The 10,912-nt window shown below is 44.7% G+C and overlaps 1 protein-coding gene across 4 annotated transcripts; it reads right to left on the reverse strand.

Moving 5' to 3' along the window:
• Positions 1-432: 432 nt before the first annotated feature.
• On the reverse strand, positions 433-10,034 carry IFT27 (intraflagellar transport 27). Of its 4 annotated transcripts, none has more exons than XM_081211902.1 (7): positions 9,429-10,034; positions 4,788-4,867; positions 3,228-3,287; positions 2,498-2,557; positions 1,301-1,418; positions 891-1,000; positions 433-703 (listed from the first exon to the last, which is right to left on the reverse strand). In XM_081211902.1, exons 2-7 carry the CDS (start codon positions 4,830-4,832, stop codon positions 605-607), a joined length of 492 nt encoding a protein of 163 aa, XP_081068028.1. In that variant the 5' UTR covers positions 4,833-4,867; positions 9,429-10,034; the 3' UTR covers positions 433-604. The 4 variants fall into 4 exon arrangements, with proteins under 4 accessions (XP_081068028.1, XP_081068027.1, XP_081068025.1 ...); XM_081211901.1 differs by having other exon boundaries at positions 9,360-10,034; XM_081211899.1 differs by lacking the exon at positions 9,429-10,034 and adding an exon at positions 9,014-9,338.
• Between the last annotated feature and the right edge of the window lie 878 nt (positions 10,035-10,912).

Consider the following 10,912-nt stretch of genomic DNA (forward strand, 5'->3'; position numbering starts at 1 on the left):
TGCCACCCCATATAGCCTCCTGCTACTAATGTACTGGAATAACTTATTGGTTTTGATCTTCATGTTTTTAGCAATATGCTCTTCCTTACTGCCTGCTTGCACTTTGTTTCCCCAAGCCTGTGTTACTTTTTGTTCTCGTTTGGACAAGACCTCCGTATTTTGAAGGAAGTCTTTTTGCCTCTACTATTTTTTGACTCTTCTCATTAACTATGTTGACATTCTGGTGGCTCTTACGACATCTTTCCTGATCTGCAATATACACTCCAGCTGAATGTCTAATATTTTGATTTTAAACAACCCTCAATCATTTGGGAATGCTTTGACCCACATTATACTCATTTTCACAATATTTAAACTGCAATCAGGCAAAGCCATGCATGCCAAAATTTAAGTCACTGGATAAGTAATAGCCAGGTGAAGTAACAGTCAAAGTCTCTTTCAATAGGTTTATTTTGGCTTAGAATTACAGGAATACATATGATAATAAGAAAATAAAAGTCTAACTTCCACTCTTACGGGATTTAGTCTGTGATTGCTAAACATCTGATTAGTTCCAGGCACAAAGAAATGAAACAAGCTAAACGTTATCACACTCAGAGGTGCCTCATACCAATGAATGAAAGGTTTCCACCCTCTCTTTGTAGAGTCGGTGAAAGGCATTTGCCATGATGTGAAAAGGGGCTTCATAGTTTTCCATCTCTTTCTGTAAAGATAGAAAATAAATATATAATGACAGATGAGGAAAAACTCTTTTAATTACTTCAAGAAACAACAATTGCAGGAAATAACAATTGCTGGAAACAAGCTAAATTACAGAAAGAAATCCAGTGCCTCCTCTATCTGAAAATGAAAGCAATTATTTCTCTACATCCGATTATATAGACACTCACTACTGACATCTCGCAATATTCTAGACCATTGGTTTCTGCCCAGTCTTTAGCTTGTTTTTGTTCCACAACTCGCCTATCGATCAAATCAGTCTTATTGCCCACTAGCACACCTACAAAAAACAAAAGGAAGAAGAAAAGAAGCATTGAATGATTAACAATGGCACTATAAAATCTAGCAAGTTAACAGGTAAAAGAGACAGGAAAATGTGTTGTTTGACAAGGTAATGTAATGGAAAGAAACACCACAAGGGAGTCACATGGCATATGTATTTCCCAAATTTGTTTCAGATACTGACTGAATAAAAGAAAGGCATTCTAACAGCTTGGAACTGAGATGCTGATGTCTGTCAGAACTCATGTGCGGGAGTTACAGGCACAAAGTATATATGCAAAAATATTCAGTCTCCTACCTGGAATATGTATTCTGGAGGCTTGGGTCCTCAGCTTCTCAAGCCATTTGGCAGAGTTATTGAAAGACTGTTCATTGGTAACATCATATACAATACACAGGGCATTGGGCTGTTCCCACTGTGCAACAAGAGGAAAACACTGTCAGTTCTGTTGAAACAGATGTTGTCAATAGTCAGTATAGCCCTGGAGACTTCATAAAAAAATGGTATATAAGGAGCATCAGAAAACCAGAGCTAGAAAAGAAAGTCTGATAGACAAGGATTCCGTCATCTATGGAAATATCACTGGCATTCAAAGGAAAGGTACATTGCTGTGTTTCAGCCAAATTCTTATCCAAAGCCTCAAAAAAGCACTTTCAAGGATGGAAAACTTGGGTGTGTGTTGTGGTGCAGTAGTAGCTGATCATATTCCATGAAAAGACCATAGTATAAACTCATAATAAAGTCTAAAAACCATCCCAAATGAAGATATAACATTGGGAAAGACAAAGAAAGCGATTACAGTTTATACTTTTCTCTGGCAAATTCAGCAAGGTACCATGCTGATGCCCACTTTGTGAATCAGTGTAACTGCCCCAGTGTTTTAAAAACTAAGAAAGCTAACAAACACGTAAGAACAAAGCAAGTTTAAGTTGAAGATCTATTAGGGAAACATAAAAAGGTCTTCCTTGTCAGGGATAACCAACACTGTGCTCTCCAGATGCTTCTGGACTCCAACCCTGATCAGTCCCAGCCAGCACAGACAATGGTCAGGGATGATGGGAGCTGATGTCCAACAACCTCTGGGGGCACCAGGCTATCCCTACTCTATGCAAATATGCTCTCTGCACAATAAGATCCATGGGCTTTCAATTTACAAAGCAGGAGTGCACAGCCAAATTAAGGCATAACTATTTTCTGTGAAACAGTCCCAAAGTATGCATTCTTGTTTAAGTGTCTTGCTGGATCAAAGGCCTGTGTTAATTATCTGAAAGAATTCAAATAACCAGAAGGCATTAGTTGGTTCACCTGACCTCCCAATAACTTTTATGCATGGGAAACCCCCCCCCCCCCCGTGACGATCCATCCAGTTGTTAGGAAAAAGGAAAACAGGAAGGAATCATTACTCCCAGTTCTTATGCAAGCTTTAATTAGGATGTGGAGGCCAGGGGTGCTTCAGAGCTTATTGTTGAATGAAAACTCTTATATTCTACTTGCCAGTTTCTCTAGCATTTCAGAAAAGATTTCTTTCCCTGCTGAGTCAAAGAGGAAGAGTTCCTGAAAGCAAAAGCAAAAACAACGTGTAGCCATGAAACCTTCCCTACTAAGTAAACAGTTTTTAAATGCTACCTCACTTCAGGCACAGCAATGATCACAATCTTAATAATTAATAATAATACATGTAACCCACAGAGCTATAGAAATGAATTAACTATTATATTTTTAAATACAGAAGAAAACACACCATAGCCCAGGGTAGTCCAGCTTGCAAATATTTCACTACCCTATCTCACCAAGCAGCCTATGACTAACTCACCAAATGGTGGCAGCAAAGAGCTCTGAGGGGTGGGGTGGGGAGTCAAAGCAGTTGAGATGGTTCAGAAAGCTTGTTCTTTCCTTTCCTATAAAACATTGATTTCTGCTTCTATTCCTAGTATCAACTTATTGCATAGACAAAATGGCAGCTCATATACCAACATAGTTGCATGATTTTATCCCAAAGAGGTAGGAGTCCCAATGGGTATGAAGTTATTGGAACAAATTAGAGAGTCCAAGATGTTGCATTGTCAACATTAATGCTATACAAATAAGTTTTCCTACGTTTGTATAAATTAACTAACAGAATCGGAGTAAGTTAAACAAAGTCATTGAAAAAAATGAGAATTCTAGATAGGCTTTTAAACTTTTTTTTAAAAAGCCTATCTGTTTAAATCATAGCTGGGCTCACCACACTATCATTTGTTTCTGGAATGAGTACCGTCTTCACCAGCAATTCTACTCCTGTTGTCTGTCAATCAAAATAAGGTAAACATGTCATAAAGATTCAGAGGAAGCAAGTGTATTTTCATACTATGCTTGCCTAGGGCCAACAGAATCCTTCAGGCTTTTCAAATCATCATCACAATATAACAAACTAATTTATATGTCATAGAAACACTCAGAATCTGAAAAATGGATGTTTGGGACTAGCCTGGAAAAACAAAACTAGGCTGAAATGAAAGCAGTTGCTCACAGTTATAGAAAGTTTATTTTTGCTGCAGGACTACCGTATTTTTCGCCCTATAGGACGCACCGGCCCATAGGACGCACCTAGTTTTTTGGGGGGGAAATCAAGGGGGAAATTTTTATTTCCCCCCCAGGTTTGCGCAGCCATCCCCAAGCTAGAAGAGGGAGACGGAGCGCTTCTCCCTCCCGCCAGCCTCCAGATCAGGTCAGGGAATAGCGGGGTGGCGGCGCTCCGCCTCCCCGCTATCCCCCGAGCTTGTGGGCTGCAGGGTGCTGCCCACAAGCCTTGCGAGCCCGCGGGACATCCCGCCGGGCTTGCAAGACTTGCGGATAGCTTCCTGAAGCCTGGAGAGCGAGAGGGGTCGGTGCGCACCAACCCCTCTCGCTCTCCAGGCTTCAGCGAAAGCCTGCATTCGCCCCATAGGACGCACACACATTTCCCCTTCATTTTTGGAGGGGAAAAAGTGCGTCCTATAGGGCGAAAAATACGGTAACTCTGGCTGTAGATTCTTTAGGGTATTTTTCAAACCCCTTTTCAGGCAACAATCTTCATAAGAGAAATAGTACATCCTTCTTTTTCTGCTCACCTAAGGTAAATACAAAAAAGTATGTTTCAACATGAAGACCTACAAGTGCAGAGACCTGATTTGTACAAGTCTTCCCCTCAAAATGGGTCTCCACACGTACCGGTCTCTGTATGGGGTGCCTGTTCCACATTTCCTTAGACATATACAGTAGTGGGAAATGGAAGGGGATGCACTTTTGCTCCTCCTGCATTTGATCATAATTGGTTGTGTAAGTGTACAAACTGGTCCTAGGTAAATATACAGTGGTGCCTCGCAAGACGAAAATAATCCGTTCCGCGATTCTCTTCGTCTAGCAGTTTTTTCGTCTTGCGAAGCAACCCTATTAGCGGCTTAGCGCTATAAGCGGTTTAGCGGCTATTAAAGGCTTAGCAGATGAGCGGCTAAAAGGCTATTAGCGGCTTAGAAAAGGGGGAAAAAAGCGAAAAAAATCACAAGACGTTTTCATCTTGCGAAGCAAGCCCATAGGGAAATTCGTCTTGCGAAGCGCATTGAAAAACAGAAAACCCTTTCGTCTAGCGGGTTTTTCGTCTTGCGAGGCATTCGTCTTGCGGGGCACCACTGTATCCTTGCCACTTTTCTGATGGGAAGTTTTAAATGTAACCAAGATACTTAGCACTATGATTAACATTCAGATCTGTGAAGATCACACCGATGTCTCTCCTCCCCAGTGCTTGTCATTCCATCCAAAAGCTCACCAATGTATAATTTTTCTGAAAATGAGCCCCATCATTGCAGAACATCTGGACCAAGGCACTTTTCCCCACTGCTGGGTCACCTGCACAACAAATAGGAAAAATACTTTTGTTCTAATTTGGCTAAGTCACTTCCTTCCTCCAATTATATTCTAAGAAATATAATGGACCTGCGGGTATAGAGTGGTATATAAATTCAATAGATAAACAAAAGGGGGGGGGAATGCTAAATAAATACATAATACTGATGTAAACAATGACCAGTACAATATTATACATTTTATATGCATGCTGAAACCAAAGGATTTAAATACACCTATCTGGGCAAAGGACGCAGGTGGCGCTGTGGGTTAAACCACAGAGCCTAGGGCTTGCCGATCAGAAAGTTGGCGGTTCGAATCCCCACGCGAGGGTGAGCTCCCGTTGCTCGGTCCCTGCTCCTGCCAACCTAGCAGTTCGAAAACACATCAAAGTGCAAGTAGATAAATAGGTACTGCTCTGGTGGGAAAGTAAACGGCGTTTCCGTGCGCTGCTCTGGTTCGCCAGAAGAGGCTTAGTCATGCTGGTCACATGACCCAGAAGCTGTATGCCGGCTCCCTCAGCCAGTAGAGCGAGATGAGCACCAAAATCCCAGAGTCGTCCGTGACTGGACCTAATGGTCAGGGGTCCCTTTACCTTTATCTGGGCAAAGGAACAGGTCCAAGCTAGACATGACATTCATTGTGTGAATGTACCGTATTTTTCGCCCCATAGGATGCATCAAGTTTTTTGGGGGGGAAATAAAGGAAAAATATTTTATTTCCCCCCCCATATAATAATAATAATAATAATTTATTATTTGTACCCCACCCATCTGGCTGGGTTTCCCCAGCCACTCTGGGCGGCTTCCATGGAAACCAAAAAACACTAAAATATCAGTGTAAACAGTGGCTGAGGGAAGGCTGAGGAGTCTCTGGAACACAAAGGTGGGGAGGAAAAGTTTTTCTTCCTACCACAGTGCCCACATACTGTAAATTGTTTCTTCAAAGCTGCAATTTACATTTCAAGGGATGCCCCCATCACACCTTGAAATGAAAAGCACACATTTCGAAAGCTGTTTTTTCTTTTTTGTGTGGACTGTAGCAAGGAGCAAAATAATTACCTGCCAGTTCTGTGGCAGCTCAAGATTCTCCAGAACTGCATCTAGCATGGCCCTCAGGCTGTAGGACACCTGTTCTCAATTTTTTGTAAGTACACAAACTCCAAAGATCTGCTGTGGTACTACTTACCATAGCATGGCACACTACAGAAACTGACTTTCTAGCTTTTTTCTTCACCATCTATCAGGACAGCACTTTTGGTCTACTTATATATTATACTTGCTACAATATAAATATTATTTTGCTTCTTTGAGTTTGCCACAACATTCTTATTATCAATGAATGTTAATCATAACCTTGTCCAGTCTTATGTTCATAATGTGAACAAGAGTGAAGTTAGGAGATCTACTGTACAGAACACAACAAATGGCATTGTGGAAACATTGCCTAAAGCTGCAACATACTGTATTTCCCAGTATGGAAAAATATTTAATTTCGATCATAACAATATTGTCAGGATTCAGTATCAACATTTTAGGCATCAGAAATGAACAGGAAAAACATGTTAATTCTTCTGCATAAGATGCACGAAACACAGATTTTACAACAGTTTCTCTCTGTTTCACACATGATGCAATTGTTCTGCTAGACATGCATACGCAGGAACAACATGCATGAAAAATTCAGTATTTAGGCTCAAATTGAGCAACTATTTCCAAGACTAATTGAAGGAAATTGTGCTTTTCAGGGCGGCTGTCCTGTGTGTGTTTACTCCACTCAAACTTCATACTCTTGCATGGATGCCAGGTAAGACAGGAGCATCCAATGGACATAGCAGAAAAAAATGTGTCCATTATGCATGAGGAGACAACACAGTCAAATTTATACACTTCTGGTTGACTAGGTCACCTTGTAAGGCAATTAGAAAATAAAATTTGTTTAGGCAAATTGAGTATTTTGCATTTATCAATGGTGGTGTAAGGTTTGCTTTTAAAGTAAAAATATGGAATATATTGTTGTGAGGCCCAGAGCAGAGTGCTGATGTAGCTTCAGCAATTATCAAATTGAGACTGAGCTCTATATAGCAGCAGCATACCTATTGCTGGTCCTGCCCTTGGTGGTAGCTGCCTTATCACTTAAAGGCCCCAGCCTGCTCCATTAGTCTTCTGCTCTGGCCTCACCCACCTCATGGGGGCCTCTGCAATGGAGTCCTCTAGACTGAAGATAGCAGTGCTACATCCTTAGGCAAGAAGGGCATTGGCACTAATTGACTGCCCACCTATGAGGCAGGATGAAGCAGCAGAAGTCCCTGGGTTGGTACCCTCATGGACACCCTGCCTGTTCTGCCGCCTCCGCCACCAGTGGAGAAGCAGTGCTGGCACTGGTTCCCATTTCCAGTGAGATCTCGCTGAAATCTCGCAACATCTCACAGAGCACAAAGGGATCTTGAGAATTATGCTGATGCTGGCCCTTCTACGCTTGTGGAGGAGTGGCACTTCTCATTTCGCCTCAAGCGGGACACACCAGCCCTGCTTGGAAGAGCTTTTGGGGGATTAGCCCTGCATGGCCTCCCCCTTCAGAGTCTGCCCTCATCCCCTGAAAAAGCGTAATCTGATTCTAGGGTCATGACACTTCTAAGATTCTAAAGAAACATCCCATAATGCTAAGCATGCGATAAAACCACAACATCTTTCAATAATCTTGGCATTTTCTGTTCTATTTGGGAAACTTGCTTGTCTAAAAGCTGATCTAACCCGAACACTTTGCTCCTAAAGCCTACAGTGGCTCCTGATCTGCAGTTTTTTAAACCAACCAACCAACGGTCAATATGCTTTCTGGCAAATCAAGGTAAGTTCAAACTGCCAGTTACAGTTCATTTCTATATACAGTGGTGCCTCGCAAGACGAAAATAATCCGTTCCGTGAGTCTCTTCATCTAGCGGTTTTTTCATCTTGTGAAGCAACCCTATTAGCGGCTTAGCGCTATTAGCGGTTTAGCGGCTATTAAAGGCTTAGCGGCTAAAAGGCTATTAGCAGCTTAGAAAAAGGGGGGGAGCGAAAAAAATCGGAACACTCGCAAGACGTTTTCGTCTTGCGAAGCAAGCCCGTAGGGAAATTTGTCTTGTGAAGCAGCTCAAAAACGGAAAACCCTTTCGTCTAGCGGGTTTTCCGTCTTGCGAGGCATTCGTCTTGCGGGGCACCACTGTAACAGGGATGTCCAACAGGTAGATCGTGATCTACTGGTAGATCGCAGGGGGTATGTGGTAGATTGCGGGGACTCCCCCCCAATAACTGTTCGGTTTTTTTTTTTAAAAAAAGCTCAACAACTTTGGTAGATCACTGCCAGTTATTTTATAGCGGGAGTAGATCTCAGTCTCTTGAAAGTTGGACATGCCTGCTATATAACATGGAACTGGAACAATCTCTTCCTTTCACCATTGCTTTCTTTTATAGGCTTGCAAAGAAAGCCTTTGCCCCCTTCAAAGGAGGACCTGTTGCAGACTAACTGTCATTTTCAACAACTAGAATCATTTATTTATCGATTTATATGCCACCAACCGATGAAAGAAAGTTTGCAACACGAGAGACAAAACATTCACATCACAAAAACAAAATTAGATGTGACTGATAGAAATCAGCGATGCCCTGGAGAGCTTATGTTTGACATTGGAGGGTCAAACTGGTCTCAGAGCAATAGAATAATTAGATAGCAGGTGTGCAGTGCTATTTTCTCTTTGTGTGTTTTTGCTTTTTGAAGAGCAAGTCCTCCTACCTGGTGTGCTCCTGTGCTTCCCTTTCTACAGGGCACAAAATTAACCCAAGGCATATATACTCTTTACTATATACATATATATATATATATATATATAACCCAATCCTAACCATGTCGATTTAGGAATTCTCAAGAGATTTCTAGAGCGGGGCGGGAATTATTTAAAAGCAACGGTTTCCTGTTAGGCTGCGTTGCTATAAAAGCAACCGAACACCTTAACCGCATCCTTAGATTGCGGGCGCTTGTGCAGAGGCAGCAATGCTCTTTTCCTCCCCTCTGAGACGAGGACATGCCTTGGCCCGGGAGGGACTCTCAGGTCCCTGTACACGAGGTGCGACTTGTAGCGATGCTGCCAAGGCGGCCAGTTTCGGAACTCACCTGCCACGATGCACTTGGCAGCCAGCTTCACCATGGCCTGCGCTACCCCTTCACCACAGGAGAGGATTTTGTGGGGAAAGAAGAGAGGAAGAGGCCGGCGCTTATGGAGGGGATGGTTGTGTAGGCATCGAGGGGCTGGAATTAAGGCAGGCGGGGAAAGGGAACCCTGAGGTTGGGCCTAGCGGGGAGGGAGGGAGAGCCGCCCTGAGAGGCCTTGGCTACCGGGTCCCCCCAAACCCAGGTTCCAACTTAAACCACGCTCTTCCGCCTCTCGCGGAAAAAGCGACTCCAGTCCTCTCCTAGCAACAGGACACGAGAACGTCCGTCTTCCCCCGCCCTCCCCGACCTGCAATCCTATTGGCCGACGCTCCCCGTTCTCGGAAGATGAGATTGGTTTCGCGTTGCGCCCGCCTACATTTCCGTTTGGCTGTTCCCTTTCACGTCCTTTCCGCCCTTTTCGTCGATGCCCTCGGTTCATTAGTTCTCAGCATGTGCCGATCAGAAAGAACTCTAGGCGCCTATTGGCTCAGTTTGTGCTCAATCATTTGAAGTTGTCCAGGGCCGCCAACCGCGATGACGCCCCTGCCCGAGGAAAGCGATGAAGTCATTCAAAGCAACAATTTTGCGTGCGTGGACCGTCTTCTTCTACCCGGTGATTTATGATCCGCCAAACGAGGTTATTTTATGATTGGATGAGCCCGGGCGGGCTGTACCACTGGGACGGAATCATGCTCTTTTCGTTGTCAATTCTCTAGGGACGCCGGGAATGACTACGGTTAAACTGTCTTCGGATAATCCCGATTCGGTGACGACTTTCCGTTAGGATTCTGCGAGGCAGCACGCGGGTTCACTTCCCAAGTCAATCCTTAAACACCCCCACCCGCCCATCAACAGTGGGCCTTCCCACGCCGCTATGTGGCTCCTATGTACTTTCTGTGTTTATGGAGGCTCCACGCAAGGTTAACTGAGTTTTCCGCGTCTGCGCAGACCGACGCTGGCCCTGTCTTTTCCCCACCCCCACACGTTGCCCCTCCTTTGGGAGAGAGCGTGGAAGGGTTGCGCGCGCTGCGGGGGGTTCGAACCATCTCCAACGGTCACTGGCGTCGCGCGCTTTTTGACCTTCCTCCGGCGGCCCTTCCTTCTTCATCATTGACGGGCAGCCGCACTTCAACGTCTGTGTAACCCCGGCCCCAGCTCGGGGATGAGTGGTGTCCACTGTTGCTCAACCATAGGAGAGGGGCTTCTCCTCGCGAATTCCCGAGGAATTCAACGAGTTGAACCCTTCCTTCCCTGAGGGCAAAAGGAAGGCGGGATGGGGAGCAGAGAGAGGGGAGAGTAGCTGCTGCTTCCCCACCCCTTGACCCCGAAAACGGGGAAGAAAAGGTAGGGAAGGGCGGAGAGCAGGCGCCAGCCAGTAATTCAGTTAATCGCAACAGCTGACATTGCTCCAGAGCTGGAAAGGCCGTTCACTTTTTGGAATTCATTGTGTGTCAATACCGCCTTTCATTTACGGTGGCATAGGCCCCACTGCTTTACATCTTCACACTATTACTGTTGAGGTGATAATGGCTAGCCCGGGTGTTCCCAATACAGTGCCCAGGGCTGGCCTACTTAGGTGGCAAGGTGAGGTGAGCGCCTCAGGTGCCAGGATCCACAGGGGCAGCTGATCCTGGTGTTGATCTCCCCCCCCCCGCCTTGTTCCTGATGTAGATCTTCCCTCACCCCTTCTTCCCTGGCAGGTAGAGGGGTGCCAGTCGGGGGTCCGCCTCAGGTGCCAAAATGCCTTAGGCCAGCCCTTGTAACACTCTCTGACTTGGTGCCTGTAGTCCCTGTCCCTCCAATTTTAATTTTTTTTTTGGGGGGGAAGTGTTTGGTTATGGGCTTGCCTGCTTTTCTGTT

Source organism: Podarcis bocagei (genome assembly GCF_964188305.1).
Source record: "Podarcis bocagei genome assembly, chromosome: 10".
Lineage (NCBI taxonomy): Eukaryota > Metazoa > Chordata > Lepidosauria > Squamata > Lacertidae > Podarcis > Podarcis bocagei.